This window comes from Castor canadensis, chromosome 7 (genome assembly GCF_047511655.1).
Source record: "Castor canadensis chromosome 7, mCasCan1.hap1v2, whole genome shotgun sequence".
NCBI classification, from domain to species: Eukaryota; Metazoa; Chordata; class Mammalia; order Rodentia; family Castoridae; genus Castor; species Castor canadensis.
Genome location: NC_133392.1, coordinates 132,600,997 through 132,618,035, shown reverse-complemented (window position 1 = coordinate 132,618,035; position 17,039 = coordinate 132,600,997). Strand labels below are relative to the sequence as shown.

At 38.6% G+C, this 17,039-nt stretch overlaps 1 protein-coding gene across 1 annotated transcript in view; it reads left to right on the top strand.

The window, feature by feature from the left end:
- Zmpste24 (zinc metallopeptidase STE24) overlaps window positions 1-16,095 on the top strand; it is a 53,722-nt gene extending 37,627 nt beyond the window's left edge. Inside the window, exons 8-10 of the mRNA XM_020171673.2 lie at window positions 4,887-4,991; window positions 9,003-9,146; window positions 14,434-16,095. Coding sequence (XP_020027262.2) covers window positions 4,887-4,991; window positions 9,003-9,146; window positions 14,434-14,658 — 474 coding nt within the window. The 3' untranslated portion in view covers window positions 14,659-16,095. The remainder of the gene's footprint in view (window positions 1-4,886; window positions 4,992-9,002; window positions 9,147-14,433) is intronic.
- The last annotated feature ends 944 nt before the right edge of the window (window positions 16,096-17,039 follow it).

Sequence of the window (17,039 nt, the reverse complement as noted above, 5' to 3'; positions counted from 1 at the left end):
AAACAAAACACAAAAAAGATGTGTGGTATACACATACATATGCACATAGTGTGATTATCTTTATATATAATATTTGAGATGTTACACTAAACTTATAAGAAAGTTTTAATAAACTTTAACATTAGTTTGTATGTGTGTGTGTGTGTGTGTGTGTGTGTGCAGTACTGGGGTTTGAACTCAGGGTCTACACCTTGAGCCACTCCACCACCCCTTTTCTGTGATGGGTTTTTCAAGGTAGAGTCTTGCAGACTGTTTGCCCTGGCTGGCTTTGAACAGCAGTCCTCCTGATCTCTGCCTCCTGAGTAGCTAGGATTACAGGCATGAACCACTGGTGCCCAGCACAGTTTATTTTTATTTATTTATTTTTTTTTGTCTTTTTTTTTTGGTGCTGGGATCGAACCCAGGGCCTCACGAATGCTAGGCAAGCGCTGTACCACCGAGCTACATCCCAGCCCCATAGTTTATTTTTAAATAAAAACATACTGCTTAAAATTTCAGAGTACAAAAAAGCTTAGAATAAAATTTAGCAGTTTCCTATTCCTTCCTTTCCTATGTTCCTCCATCTTTAGTCCTCTCTCCCCCACAAATTTCAGCTCTGTTAGCTGCTTCTGATGTTTATACATTTTCATATTTCTGAATAATGTACATATCTGTTGACACTATTGAGTCTCAGTTATGGTAGATGAGGAGTTAGCTCTTTTGTCCTAACATCTGCTGTGCTTCCCATTTCCCTAATTCTTCCAAAACAACTTGGGAGAATTCTTGTTACAAGTCTTGGTTTAATCAGTATTCAGTGTACCTATCAATGTTATTTATTCCTGGACATGCCTGCTTTTTTTCCCTGTTGCTCATATATGCCAAAACATTAATATATTAATATATTTTGTTATATATTAATAAATCTATCTATCTATATTAATGTTTTGGCTGATTCTTCTCAGATCTTCCAGAATCTCAGTAATTTTCTCCAAGGTTAATTGTATCATCAGCCCTATCAATTTTAATTCCCCTCATTCCTCTCAAACCCTGGGAGAGATCTCCGTTATTTGTGTTTTTTTGGTCTGTGTCATAGTTTCTCTGAAGTCCTGTACAGCTCTCATATTACACTTTCCTTTGTGGTCATCCTTGATACTCCTTTTGCCTCTTTCCTAGGCTGGCATCTATTTTGGCTTTTTCTTCTCTTGGTGTCACACATCTTCCACGTATTTCATCAGGTTAAAAAGATGTAGCAGAGGGAACTTGGTAATGACAACCCTTGCAGACTATCTTTTGAGTCACATTTTTCAGGTTGGGATGAGTTTCCCTCTGTATCTGTTGTATAGTTGTCATTCTGGCATTACCCATTACCATTGCCTAGAAATAGCTTTCATTTTTCTCCTGTATTGGGTTTCCTGTGTTCTCTTTTTGTTTCTTAATTTACTTACTTTTTGTTTCTTAATTTACACTTTCATATTGGTAAAGAACATTCTCTAGTACCTTCCTGAGAAAGATTGCATAGTAAGTTCAATTTATCCCTTCAAAATGTCTCCATTTTTCTACCACACTGGTTTGCCTCTTTGGGTTATAGATTCCTAGATTGGAAATGCTTTCCCTTTAGGATCATGAAGGCATCATCCATTGCTTGCTTTATTTATTATTTTTATTGTACTGGGGTTTGAACTTAGACCCTCACACTTGTTAGGCAGGAGCTCTGCCACTTGAGCCATTCCACAGCCATTTTGTGTTGGGTATTTTCGAGATAAGGTGTCAAGAACTATTTGCCCGGAGCTGGCTTCGTACCATGATCCTTCTGCTCTCTGCCTCCTGAGTAGCTAGGATTACAGGTGTGAGACACACACACACACACACCCCTCCACATTTCGTTGCTTGCTTGATTCCAACATTGCTGGTGAAATATCTGAAGCTAGATAACTGATCCTAGTATGTCAACTAAAAAGTGACATTAGAAAATATTTTGCTTTTCTGTAATAGTCTCACATTCTTCTCAGCATTATGAAATTTTATATGCCTTCTTGAGGGTCTGTTTTCAACCACTGTATCCTTGTAATCTGGAAATTTAGGTTCTTCAGTTCTAGGAAACATTCTGGAATTTTTGGTGATTTCCTCCTCTCCATTTTTTCTGTTCTCTTTGCAGAGGTCATATTGCTTGACTGTTTGGTTTCTAATATGGAATGTTCCTATCCTTTCCTGTTTTCTATTTCTTAATTTCTTTGTTCTGTTTTCCAAGAGATCTCTTTGTCATCTTCTAATTTTTCTATTGAGCTTAGATTTGTAAAAAGATTTTCCCTGAATTTCCCATTTCTACAGCATTCTCTTGTTTTTCCCTAGGTACAGTATCTTATCTCTCTAAATTCTCTTACACAATTTCTATTTAATCCATTTTGCTTTTTTTTCTGAATCTGATTTTCCATCTTAACAGCTTACTCATATACCTGGTAATCCTTGGTTTTCTGAACCTTAATAAAAGAATGAGACTGATTAGAAGCTCAGAACCTGTAGGTAATACAATTTTGAGCTTCACTCTGCAGTATCCTGGGTAGTGCTTGGCAGGGAAATACCTGATGTTCATATTAGGTCTTTCCTAGTGGTATGGTCAGAGTCCCCAGGAAATTTAAATTATTATTATTTTTTTTGGTGGTACTGGGGTTTGAACTCAGGGCATCATGTTTGCTAGGCAGGCACTCTACCATTTAAGCACTCTGCCAGTCTGGGAATATTCTTCACTCTTTTGCTTGTATGATCATGTTTTAGGAGCCAAGAGTGTGGAAAAAAATGGGGTGAGAGCCAGGCGCCAGTGGCTCATGCCTATAATCCTAGCTACTCAGGAGATAGAGATCAGGAGGATCTTGGTTCAAAGCCAGCCTGAGCAAATAGTTCTTGAGACCCTGTCTTGAAAAAACTCATCACAAAAAAGGGCTGGCTTAGTGGCTCAAGGTGTAGGCCCTGAGTTCAAATCTCAGCACCGACAAAAAAAAAATGTGGTGAGAGAGGGAGTCCTCATTAGTCAGCCTATGATAACAGCTGGTAACCAGATAACATGGTATGCTTTTAATGTACTCTGACCCTGAGCTATGTAGGACCACCAGCTAAAGGTGCTCTTTTTTTGCCCACAACAAGGGAGTAGCACTTGCCTATAGGCATGGAGTTGGAAAGGGAATCTGAAGCTTTAACCCTTTCTCAGTGAGTTCTTACCTAGTTCTTATTCTAACCACTTCTTTCCCCCCAGTTTCAGAAGTGCCTGCTGTTGTACTTTCCAAGCCTTTCGAAGACTCTGCAGCATAAATTGGGCTGGTTCTCCATTTTTTTTCCCCTGCTGGCTTGTGATTCAGCTTTCATTGGTCTTTATCATTTGTCTGTCTGCTTTCCTGCTTCACAAATGTTTCCCCATCCTTGAGTTTATGTAATTTTTTTTTAAAAATTACTTAACAGTATAGTGCCTGCTTTGCAAGCATGAAGTTCAAACCCCAGTCACACCAAAAGAAAAAAAAAGTTTAAAAAATCACTTGACTGCCAGGAACTGGTGGCTCATGCCTATAATCCTAGCTAGCTAGCTACTTAAGAGGCAGAGATCGGGTTCAAAGCCAGCCCAGGCAAATAGTATCTCAAAAATACCCAAAACACACAAGAAAAAGGAAAATACCCAACATAAAAAACAGGGCTGGCAGAAGGGCTCAAGGGGTAGAGTGCCTGCTAGAAAGCATGAGGCCCTGAATTTAAGCCCCAGTACAGCTAAATAAATTGAATGAATGAATGAATAAATAAATAAATAAATAAAAATCACTTGACTAAATTAGATGTGAATGTTCTTTCCTTTATCTTACCTTCAAACTCTTTTTTTTTGTTTGTTTGTTTGTTTGTTTAAACTTTGCTGTTCTGGGGATGGAATCCGAGGTAGGCACATGTGCTACCACTGAGCCACATTCCCAGCCCCTAAAACTCAATTTTTAAAATTGAAGTTCCTGGTGTATTTAAGTCATGAGCAAGGTATGATTATTTTTATGTATTTGGAAAATAGGAAAGATATAAAATAGTTCAACAACACTCTAGTTTACCATATAGACATAATTACTGTTAACATTTTGCTATATTTTCTGTTAGTTTGTTTCCTGGTATTTTTACCCAGTAAGCCTTTTATTTATTTATTTATTTATTTATTTATTTATTTTTTAATTTTTTGAGGTACTGGGGCTTGAACTCAGGGCCTATACCTTGAACCACTCTATCAGCCCTTTTTTGTGAAGGGCATTTTTTTTGAAATAGGGTCTCTCAAACTATTTGCCCAGGTTAACTTTGAACTTCAGTCCTCCTCAGTAGTTAGGATTACAGGCCTGAACCACTGGCGCCCAGCTCAGTAAGCCATTTTACCAAGTCAGAATATAATCTTTAAAAACATTTCTATGGGGGTAGGGGCAAGGGGGAGAAATGACCCAAGCCTTGTATGCACATATGAATAATAAAATAAATAAATAAAAAAAAATAAAAATAAAGATGGAAAAAATAAAAAAATAAAAACATTTCTAATGAGTGTACAGCATAATTCTTATTTGATTATATCTATCATGAGCAGTCTCCCATATCCACACATAAACTTTGAAAATAAAATTTCTGATGAGTACATAAGATGACTGTCATATGACTTTATTATGATTTAACTATTGTCTTATGGATAAGGATTTATATTTTTTCAGTTTTAGGACTGAAGTTTAGCAAAGTCAAGGAATGTCTGTCTTGTTCATAATTCTGTTTTCACTGTTTAACCCAGTATGTCTCATGGAATGCTGGTTGTTTCTTTAAATTAGAATCTATGACAGAATATTACTGGGTTAAAAGGTACAAATTGTTTAAAGATTGTTGATCATTTATTTTCCTTTTATTTTTTGATTCAGAATAAGAAACAAGGATGTAAGAATGAGGAGGTGCTTGCGGTCCTAGGCCATGAACTGGGGCACTGGAAGTTGGGACACACAGTCAAAAATATCATTATTAGCCAGGTAAGTTTAGAGTGACAATTATATTTTTGTAGCATAATAGTGAAGTTAAAAGTATGGCAGGCATGAGAGGTCATATAGTAAAGAGATTAAGACAGATGTCAAGCTAGACATGGTGGCACACCCTTGTAATCCGAGCTTTCAAGAGGTTAAAGCAGGAAGATCAAGAGTCCAAGTTTCTCATAATGAAATCATCTCTCAGAAAAACTTAAACAACAACAACAAAAAAAACCAGACTTCTGACTTCTGGCTTCCCATTGTGACTTCCTAACTTAACTACCTATGTGAATTCACGCAAGTTTCTAACTTCTCTCCCCCTCCATTGATAATACTTCATAGGACTAATTAAGAATTAAATGGATAAAGTGTGTAAAGACTTTGGAGTATACCTGGAACATGGTAAGTAGTATATAAATGTTTACTGCTGTCACCATCATTGGCATCACCTCCACAGTTGCTCAGATGTAAGAGTTGTGATGATCAAAAGCAGTAAGACTAGAGAAATTGGACATTAAATTGTTTTTTTAAAAAAACTTTTTTTTTCTCATTTAAAAATAAAGATAAATTCACTGAAAATGTAGACAACATAAAAAAGAAAGTAATAACATCTTCCTCTGGTTATTACTACCTTTAACCAGCATGTTTTCATTCCCTGGGTGAAATTGCACTAAACCTTGTTGACTGGTTCTATGTATATGTAGCCTTAACTGAGTCTTTTTAGGTTTGTTTTGTTTTTGTTTTGTTCTTGTTTCACACAGTGTATCACTGTGTAGCCCACACTGGCCTCAAACTTGACATTCTCTTCCCTCCACCTCCTGAGTGCTGGGATTATAGGCATATACCACCACACTTAACTGAGTCATAAATGGGTCTCTGTAACTTTCTGAAAGGCTGACCAATTCTGGGGGATGGATTGCATGAGAAGACTTGTGAACCTCGTTTCGGTGTGGGGGTACTTTCCCAGTGCCAGACATCTTTAGGTATGCAGATGAGTTTCTTGGCTTGGTGTATACATTAAATAAATTCAAATCCAAGTTCAAATTAAGTGTTCAGTCCATGAGGAAAATCACTGTCCCTTCCATGGAGGAAAGGGTTCAGTGGATTCAGCCTACCGTAAGATAGTGGATTGGTCCCTCAGAACTGGGGTAGATTGCATCTTCTGACAGATTGGGCTCCTGACTCTTGCCAGGTGGAAGGTCTGTGTTGTTGACTAACGCATTGACTCTATCTCTGTTACCTTGGCCACTGGTCATGAGCTCCTTGACCAAGTCCTGGAGTGGCTCTGGGAACAGACTGGCTGACCTCCACAGAGCAGGTATCTATACCTGATCATCAAGAGCACCCTCCACCTGTGGAGCTCTTTGGTAAATATTCATGTTAGGCCAGAGTATAATCATATTCTGGGCTAATAGTCGAAGTTTTCCACATACCATTTTTCCAGATCTCCTTGTTAGCAATCCTCTAGTTTGTGCCAAAGCCCTAATCATCCAGCCCAGCCAAGCCATTATTTGCCCGCTACCAACAAATTAGTAAATATATCCTCAGGCCAGATGCCTGTCATCTCCATCGACTGGCCAGTGATATGTACTACTTAAAGCTCCCTCACTGAGAGTATATCCCTGTACCACTGCCTTCCACAACCACCCGGAGTTGCTCTGTAATGCCCCAGCAGACAACTTTGATCTGGTGCCAGTATATTGTATTCTTATTTGTATAATAGGGTCTAATTTATTTTGTTCTCCTCCTCCATTAAATAACTGTAAGGGCCATGTTCTGGTGGCTCATACCGATAATCATAGCTATTCAGGAGGCAGAGATCAGGAGGATCACAATTCGAAGCCAGCGTAGGCAAACAGTTTACAAGACCCTCTCTTGAAAAAAAAAACTCGTCACAAAAGGGCTGGTGGAGTGTCTCAAGGGGTCCTGAGTTCAAACCCCAGTACTGCAAAAAAAAAAAAACAAAACAAAAAACAGTGACTATAGGGAATTCCCCATGAGTAAGGGTCTTACTAGAGTAAGAACACCTGCAGTAATATCTTTCTGCCTTCCTAACCTGCTTGTAAACTGCTCACTTCATTTGCATGCCTATACAGCACTGTCACCTGCTGATAGATACCTGTGCATACCAGTTTCCCAATAGGCTGCTTTACATAGCTCATGAGGAGCAGATCAAGTATCCCATGACCAGGAATTTAATCTCTAGTAGGAACCAGTAGCAAACCAAACGTTAATTTTCAAAAGGACTGTGGTTGCTTGAACAAATGGAAGCATACATTCTTAAGTTTGGGCATCTTCACTGGGAGTTGTCTGTTGGAGTTTGTCATAGTGGATGCACTGAGTCATCAGGGCTGGCTGGCATAGCTGCTTGCCCTTCATCCTGGGGCAGCACTTCTCACACTCTGAGCCCCATGTTCTACGCAACAGCTTCTTTTTTTTTTTTTTTTTTTATTATTCGTATGTGCATACAAGGCTTGGATCATTTCTCCCCCCTGCCCCCACCCCCTCCCTTACCACCTACTCCACCCCCTCCCTCTTCCCCCCACCCCCTCAATACCCAGCAGAAACTATTTTGCCCGTATTTCTAATTTTGTTGTAGAGAGAGTATAAGCTATAATAGGAAGGAACAAGGGTTTTTACTGGTTGAGATAAGGATAGCTATACAGGGCATTGACTCACATTGATTTCCTGTGCGTGTGTGTTACCTTCTAGATGAATTCTTTTTGATCTAACCTTTTCTCTAGTTCCTGGTCCCCTTTTCCTATTGGCCTCATTTGCTTTTAAGGTATCTGCTTTAGTTTCTCTGCATTAAGGGCAACAAATGCTAGCTAGTTTTTTAGGTGTCTTACCTATCCTCACCCCTCCCTTGTGTGCTCTCGTTTTTATCATGTGCTCAAAGTCCAATCCCATTGTTGTGTTTGCCCTTGACCTAATGTCCACATACGAGGGAGAACATATGATTTTTGGTCTTTTGGGCCAGGCTAACCTCACTCAGAATGATGTTCTCCAGTTCCATCCATTTACCAGCAAATGATAACATTTCATTCTTCCTCATGGCTGCATAAAATTCCATTGTGCATAGATACCACATTTTCTTAATCCATTCATCAGTGGTGGGGCATCTTGACTGTTCCCATAACTTGGCTATTGTAAATAGTGCCGCAATAAACATGGGTGTGCAGGCGCCTCTGGAGTAACCTGTGTCACAGTCTTTTGGGTATATCCCCAAGAGTGGTATTGCTGGATCAAATGGTAGATCAATGTTCAGCTTTTTAAGTAGCCTCCAAATTTTTTTCCAGAGTGGTTGTAATAGTTTACATTCCCACCAACAGTGTAAGAGGGTTCCTTTTTCCCCGAATCCTCGCCAACACCTGTTGTGGTGGATGCAGCAGCTTCTTGAGTCATGTAGTAAATGGTTTGGAGCAGGACACTTAAATATGGTATATGTGGCCTCCAAGTTCCTAGTCTGTTAAGAGAAAATATTGAATGATATTTGTTCTTCAACTTTATTCCAAGGATCATATTTTGATACAGATTCTTTTTTTTTTTCCTTTCTCTTTTATTGATAAAGATAGATTTTTTTTTTCCTTTGATCTTCCTTATCAGTACAGCTCCAGCAGTCCTAAAGAGAATTCAAGGAAAGGCTGTTGTTTTTAGCGCCTTCACATCAGGGTCAGATGGGAGGCCTTGTATCTTGTCTTCTTACAAAATAAAGCCTTTCAACTTTGTACAAATAGAAAATGTTCCACTGTAATTGGCCACTTCAGACCATCAGTTACAAAAGCCTCAACTCAATCCTATCCCTGCAGAAAACTATACAGTTTAAACATTTGAAGAAATATTACTTTCTTTTTGAAAATAAAAGAGAAGCTATAAAACTGCCTAAATAATTTTATCTGTGGTCACACTAACACCATCCTTAAAAGTCACACCATAATTTCCGATTATACTTTTATGGTACTGTTTATCCCCACAATGATACCAGCTTGTAATAACTAAAATTTTTCTCCTTTCTAGATGAATTCTTTCCTGTGTTTTTTCTTGTTTGCTGTATTAATTGGTCGAAAGGAACTTTTTGCTGCATTTGGTTTTTATGACAGCCAGCCCACTCTAATTGGACTATTGATCATCTTTCAGTTTATTTTTTCACCTTACAATGAGGTAATGTATAATCTTTAATATTATCTCACAAATGCCCTTGCCAAATCTGGAACTTTTAGGGTAGTATAAAAAGAAATCAACAGCCATGCACCATATAATCTCAGCTACTCAGAAGGCAGAGATTGGGAGGAGTGGAGTTCAAGGCCAGCCAGGAATAAAAGTTAGCTAGACCCTATCCCATCCAATAAACCAGGTATGGTGGTATGTACCTGTAATCCTAGCTACATTTAGGGTGCATGTAGGAGAATAATGGTCTAGGCTAGCCTGGGCAAAAATCTGAGACCCAACCTGAAAAATAACTAAAACAGAAAGGGCTAAAAGTGGTAGAAAAGCCCAAAGTGGTAGAGTGCCTGTCTACCTGTGAGTTCAAACCCCAGTACTGCAAACAAACAACAAAAATCAACGGAACTATACTGCACAGTTTTTTGAGGTTTTTATTGTGGTGGTGGTGGGTTTTTTGTTGTTGTGTTTTATTTATAACAGTACTGGGGTTTGAACTCAGGTGCACGCTTGCTAGACAGGCTCTCTAACACTTGAGCCACTTCACCAGCTCTGTACCTTACAGTTTTAACAAGTAGATAAAACAGTCTTGTAGTCTATAGCCGGTATAAGAAAGTAGCAGAAAAATCCAAACCCAAATAAATAAATGTTTACATACTGTTAGAGGACAAAAGTAGATAGACTTTAGCAGTGAAATACCTGAGAGAGTTAGTAAATGAAGGCTGACACTTGGAATATCCTGTCCTAGGCAGCATTCACCCATGCTTGGGCGCAAGTCTTCTACGTGTGAGGAGCAGGACACATAGTAATTGAGTATATATACAGCTAGATTAGTGGAGGCTGTATGACATGTTCCTTTTAATTCTGCCTCAAAAGAGTCTTGGGCTTCCACCCACTAAGTCAAAACTGGGTATTTTATAAGCAAAATTTCAGAATCTGCTCTGTAATAGCTCAGTAGAGGGTTTCTATACCTATGGTAAGACCTAGGTTATTGAGACTATGTAACAAATATGATAGTGGCAACATTTCATGATATTTGATAAGACTTTCCCAAATTAAGCAAAGAGATAATGTTGAGGATCTTTTTGTTGTTGTTGGGTTTTGGGGTTTTTTGTATTGTTTTGTTTTGTTTGTTTTGCAGTACTAGAGCTTGAACTCAGGGGCTTCACCTTGAGCCACTTCACCAGCCCTATTTTTGTGAAGAGTTTTTCGAGATAAAGTCTCATGAACTGTTTGCAGGGGCTGGCTTCAAACCGTGATCCTCCTGATGATCTCTGTCTCCTCAGTAGCTAGGATTACAGGCATAAGCCACCAGCACCCGGCTTGTTGTTTTGTTTTTGTATTTGTTTGAGATAGACTCTGAATATATAGCCCAGGCTGTCCTCAAACTCTTGATCTTCCTGTTTCAGCTTCAGAAATGCTGGGATTACAGGTGTATACCACCATCCTCCACAATATTAGACATCTTGAGGTACTTCCATTCAGAAGAATTCTTTCTTGAGATAGGTTGTAGAGTAGAGGTTTTAAGGCAAGATAAAGAACTTTATTTCTCCACTTAAAAAAGTCATATGTCCTGTAATCCCAGTAATTCTGGAGGCTGAGGCAGAGGAATTACAAATTCAAGGTCAGCTTGGGCTACATAGTGAGACCCTGTCTCTAAAGAAGTTAAAAAACAAAAACAAAAACAAAAAACCAGTGTGTGTGTCAGGGACACCAGGAAGGAAAAATGGAGAGTTGTATATCATTGTCCACATAAGCTAAATAAGTTTTTGCATATAACTGAGGTTTGTTATCTTTAAATTCTAAATGTTTTATTTTTATTTATTTTTTTGGCAACACTGGAGTTTGAACTCATGGCCCTCACACTTGCTAGGAAGGCGGTCTTACCACTTGAACCACTCCACACCAGCCCTTTTTTTAATGATGGATATTTTTGAGTTGGGTCTGGTGAACTGTTTGCCTGGGCTGGCTTTGAACCTCGATCCTCCTGATTGATGCCTCCTGAGTAGCTAGCATTACAGACGTGAGCCACTGGTACCTGGCTATTTGAACTCTTAATGAAAATGTTTATAAAACACCATATACAGTTTATTACTGCTTAAAACAGAAGTTACAGAGCACTTTTTAAATGATATCACTCTGTCTTCTATCACAATTCATAGATGCCTTAAGGACATTTAGCTGTATATAGTAAACGACCTTAGAATGTTCTGCTTTTTAGAAGTTGTGCTATTTATTTTTTTACTTAACTAATTTTCTTGTTTCTTGTCTTATTGTTGGGACTCGGTATAACTTCTCATTGCAGTCTGTGTTTAATTTTCTTCTTTATCCTGACATAGTGTGGGAAATCAGGTGGTTCAGCCTGTTAAGTAAAGTAGCTAGATTCTGACTCAGTAGGAGGGAACTCCCTAAGCAAAGGCAGGAGGGAGTGGTGCTGGTGACTGACTTCTTTGTAGCCTCTATGTAGACTATTCAGAGAGTTTTTTGTTTTACTTGTTTCCTTATATTTAGTAGTTCATTTTAAAAAACATTTCAATAAATAGGAGATACTAGAATGATTTAAAATGTGATTAATCTACAGAAATATTAATAACTCTTTAAAAACCTTTGAGAGCCCAGGATATTTATTTCAAAGGGACTAGGTATTTAAACTGAAGATCTTATGTCAGAGTTTAAACAGACCTAATAGGACAAAAACACTTTCTTAGGGGAAATGGGAAAATTGTCCTATTAAGAAGAGTTTGGGATCTGGCAGAGTGGCTCAGTGGTAGAGTGCCTGCCTAGCCAGCCTGAGGCCCTAAGTTCAAACCCCTGGGGTCACATCTGTTATCCTAGCTACTCAGGAGGCAGAGATTACAAGGACCGAGATTGAAGTCCAGCCTGAGCAAATATAAATTATATAATTATATAATTTCTATAAATTAGAAATACCCAATATAAGCCATGTGCTGGTGGCTTGTGTCCATAATCCTTGCTACTCATGAAGTAGAGATCAGGAGGATTGAGGTTTGAAGCCAGCATGGGGAAATAGTTCAAGAGACCCTGTCTTGAAAAAACCCATCACAAAAAAGGGCTGCTGGAGTGGCTAAGTGGTAGAGTGCTTACCTAGCAAGCATGAGGCCCTGAGTTCAAAGTACTGCCAAAAAAAAAAAAAGGAAGTATTTGGGTGCCAGGCGTAGTAGCTCAAGACTATAATCCTGGCTACTCGGGAGGTAGAGATCAGGAGGATGATAGTTTGAGGCCAATGGGCCAAATGGTTTTTAAGACCCCCCCAGTCTCAACCAATGGCTGGACATGGTGGTACACATTTTATCATCCCAGTTATGCGGGGAAGCACAGATGGGAGTATCACAGTTCAGGACAGGCCAGCCTGGGCATAAAGCAACCCTATCTCAAAAATAACTAACACTAAAGGGCTGCTGGAGTGGATCAAGTGATAGAGTGCTTGCCTGGTTAGCAAGTTTAGAAACCTACAGCAAAGAAGATAGGTAGTAGTTAGCAACTGCTATGTTTCTATTTATGTGTTACAACAAAAATCAAAGAACAGTTTGCCTAGGTACTTAAAATAGAGGTGGCAGTAGAGTTGGGAGAGGTAAAGATTGAGATTTATTGGAACCAGAGCTGGAGGGATATGTCTTAAGTAGTAGAGCACTTGCATAGTAGTAAGCATAAGTCCTTAAGTTCAAACCTCAATATCACCAAAGGGAGAGAGAGAGAATTATTAGAACTAGTTAATGAGTTTTACTCTGGGATCTCAGGGGAGCTAGTGGAGTGGCTCAGGTGGTAGAAGCACAGGACTCTGAGTTCAGTCCTCCCCGCCCCTCAAAAAAAAAAAAAAAGAGAGAGAGAGATGGGGTCTCACTATGTTGCCTAGGTTAGTCTCAAACTCCTGGGCTCAAACCATCCTCCTACCTCAGCCTCCTGAATAGTAGGGACAACTGGTGTGCCACCACCACACCTGCCTCAGTTGTTTGTCTATTCCAAAAAGTATATTGAAAATTTGAAATGAAATTTCAGACAAAATAGATGGTATTAGGGATGCTTAGACTTTATTTGGAAACCTTTATTTGCTACTGGCAAATAAAGAACAGATTTTTCTTTTTTGGTGGGACTGGAATTTGAACTCAAGGCTTCACACTTGCATAGCAAGTACTTGACCACACCTCCAGTCCATTTTGCTCTGGTTATTTTGGAGATGGAGTCTTTGGAGATGGCCTTGAACTGTGATCCTCCCAATCTCAGCCTCCAAAGTAGTTATGGTTACAGGCGTGAGCCACTCAGCAACCAGCCAAAAACAGATTTTTTTTTTAACGTTTAAAAAATTTTTGTCAGAATACAACTGAGGCTGTAGCTCAGTATTTGGACATTTGCCTAGCATGTGCAAGATTTGGGGTTTGATCTTCAGCACTGCAAAAAAAAAAAAAGGAAGGAGAGAGAGAGACATTGGCATTCAACCCATAGTATTTCAGTATGCATAAACTTTTCTTTTCCCCTCAGAATTTACATTTTCAAGTGAAGTTTTCCTCTTCAAAATGATGTACTCATTCTGGCCATACTGTCATAGCTCAGAACACTTAAAAAAAAAATTCAATTTTCAGTCAGGAGGCTAAGGCAAAAAGTTTAGAATTTGTCTCTAAACAAATTCAGTTTTCATGCCAGGCACTGGTGGCTCATGCCTATAATCCTAGCTACTTATGAGGCTAAGATTGAGAGGATTGTGGTTTGAGACCTCCCAATCTGCACCCCCTCCAAAAAAAATTAATTTTGAGATTGTTGTCGGAGGTTGTGGCGTATTTTTAAAAGATGGGTAAGCGATCAAGAACATAAAAAAAAGAAAAGAAAAGAAAAAAGATCTGACTACAGATTGCCATGACTTAAGTCTGACTCTGGAAACGTTGGGTGCATTGGCTTTGGAATCGCTAAGACACTGAGCACTACATCTTCCAGCTGTGTGGTCTTTTGCACGTTGTCTGACCTCTCTGAGCTTCCCCTTCCTGCTGAAGAAGATGTAAAGTGCCTATTTCAGTAAGCATGGCAGATTCTCAAAAACTGTCAGTTTTTAGTTGGAATAACATTCATGTGGATATGCACCTGTTTCCAGTCTGTTTGCTTTGGGGAGGAAAGCTGAATTTATAATAATTCCTCACCCTAAGTTCCCTAAATCACAGTGCTGTTTGGTTTGTCCTACCAGTTCTAGTATCCTAAGTCAGCTACAGATTTAGCTCATGAAGCCTTCGGTGACAACAAAGGGGCCCAGTGGCTAAAACACTTTCCTTTTCTTTTTCAGGTTCTTTCTTTTTGCCTCACAGTCCTCAGCCGCAGATTTGAGTTTCAAGCTGATGCATTTGCCAAGAAACTCGGGAAGGCTAAAGACTTATATTCTGCTTTAATCAAACTAAACAAAGATAACTTGGGATTCCCAGTTTCTGACTGGTTGTTTTCAATGTGGCATTATTCTCATCCTCCACTACTAGAGAGACTCCAAGCTTTGAAAAATACAAAACAAGATTGAGGTGCTCAGGGTCTATGACTGAAGATGTTTCTAATTATTTCTGTCCTGGCAGCATGCTCCAGCTCTTGACGTTTTTAAACCTTTTCTCTTTAAAGAAGATCAAGTACAGAAAAGTCCAGACTTAAATATAGTTAATATCTCATTTCAAAAATGATTTTAATAATCCATTTCTTAAAACACTGTAAAATTTTGAGGCTTAATGTTTTTAAAGGCATAGTTTTATCTTTGACATCTGATTTACCATCAGTTTGTAAAATTATTTAAGAAAATGCACAACTCATCTTATTTATACACTTGTATGGAATATGCATATAAGGTGTTTGGATCATATGTTTAAAGGAGGGAACACTGCCTCTGAGTCCTTTTTGCAAGGCAAAAACAGTGGTCAAGAACCATTGTGCTCATTCCTAAGTTAGGGTTTGTTTTTACCTTCATCCTGTTATTAGTTAACCTGGCCAATCAGTGTTTTAAATAAGAAAAAGAATAATTGGTAAAGTTAATGTTATTTAAATGGAAGTTTTAGATACATGCTCTATTGTCCTACCAAATTTCAAATGTCTATTCCTTGCTGTACACTGATCAGGAATGTGTGCTTTGAAATTAGAAATTATGTATGGGATGTTTTAAATCATTGCATTTTGGTTTTGCTTTTAAGAAAATGACAATTTTTTTTTTTTTTTAATTTCTTCCCATTTGGTGGGTATTGTCCCATTAGGGACAAACTAGCTTTTTCTCATTCTTTTTTCCCCCCAATAACTAGTAAATTCTTTTTCTTAGCAGAAATTGCCATATTGTACAAGTTTTGTGGTATTAAAAGTGTCAGAATGTGGAAAGAAGAAATGACATTTGAAAATACATAAAGGTGAAATACTGATCATTCTCTTATGATATTACAGGAAAAAATATAGTTTTCTATCTTTTAAGAACAGAAGTTTCAGTTTTTATTTTTGTAATTTTTATTAGTAAGTTATAAGTACTATTTAATTAGGCCTGGTTCCATTTTTGAAATTATAGTTCTTGATAGGCAGATGTTTATTTTAAAAACAAAAGTCATGAAAGATTTCCAGTTGTAAAGCTGTATGTCTGACTACTCTCTAAATGAGAATTTATTTGTGCCTAACATACCCACTCACCGATAACGTGTACCTTCTGGACATTTACTTCAAAGTGGGATCCACTCTGTACCTTTGGTATCCGGCCATAAAGCCTTTCACTCAGCTGATACTTGAGTGATGTGTTCATATGGAAATATAATAAAAATAAAAATCTAGTTTAGCACTGCTTTATTTTCCTTCAGCTAAAGTGGAGCAGTCTTGTTTTTATCCAGCATCCTTTTCCTGTGACTTCATGCTCAGATACCTGCCTTTTCTTCCTTCTGTGCCTTTAAATACAAATTTCAGTTTTGCACAAGTGAAACATTAAAAATTCCAATGCAGATTTATGGTACCTTTCTTTAATTTGATGTAATTTGTGTGTCATGTGTTACTCAGATGTGTGTTTATTACCTAGAGGAACAGGATGCTGGTATATGAAGAATCATGTGAGGAAATGGCCCACCCACCTGTGTGGTATTAACACCGTCTCCGTATGTCATACAGAGTCTTCTTCTTGACTTCTTCCTGCTCCACTCCAGAGCATTATCAGTTTTTGCTGGTGTTTCCTCAGAAGCTTCATTTGCAGCCATTCCTTGTCCATTTTTGTAGCCTCACAATGGTTTGTGCCTGCCTGGTCTGCTCTAGTTGCCTCTGTGGTCTTGCTTACATATGGCAGCAATTAGCTTTCTACTATGTGAATTGTCACTTACCGTATATGGCTGTCAGAGGCATAGGGAAGGTCAAAGGAGACTTGTGAGTTCCTGAGATATTGACCAATAAGGAAAAGACTAGATAGGCCAACCAAGCAAGGGAAGAGTGGCACTGTGCACCCTAATGTTGGTAGACATGCAGGGGGCAGGATCAAGTAGGTCAAAACCTTGAATAAGGTGACATTACCCCAGCAGGGTTGATCTCTGAATCCAAGGCAGAGTCTGTGTTGTGTGTATTTACCGCCTTTATCTGAGTTGACCCTTTGCTGAGGTCTAAGGACTGCTAGTAAATTCTAACTCTGTTTGGGATAGGAGCAGAATGCCTGGGATGAATTCAATGGTTTTAGTACCAATGATGTCACGGTTTTGTTCTTGTACTTTATATGCTCACTGTCACCCCTTATCTTTTATATAGTATTCCCCTCCCTAGGTTTTCCTACACTTGATCTTTTTTTGGGGGGGGGTAACTAGGATTTGAACTCAGGACCTCACTCTTGCTAGGTAGGTGCTCTACTAATTGAACTACTCTGCAAGTCCTTTTTTGGTTGGTTATTTTTCGAGATAGGGTCTCGAGAAC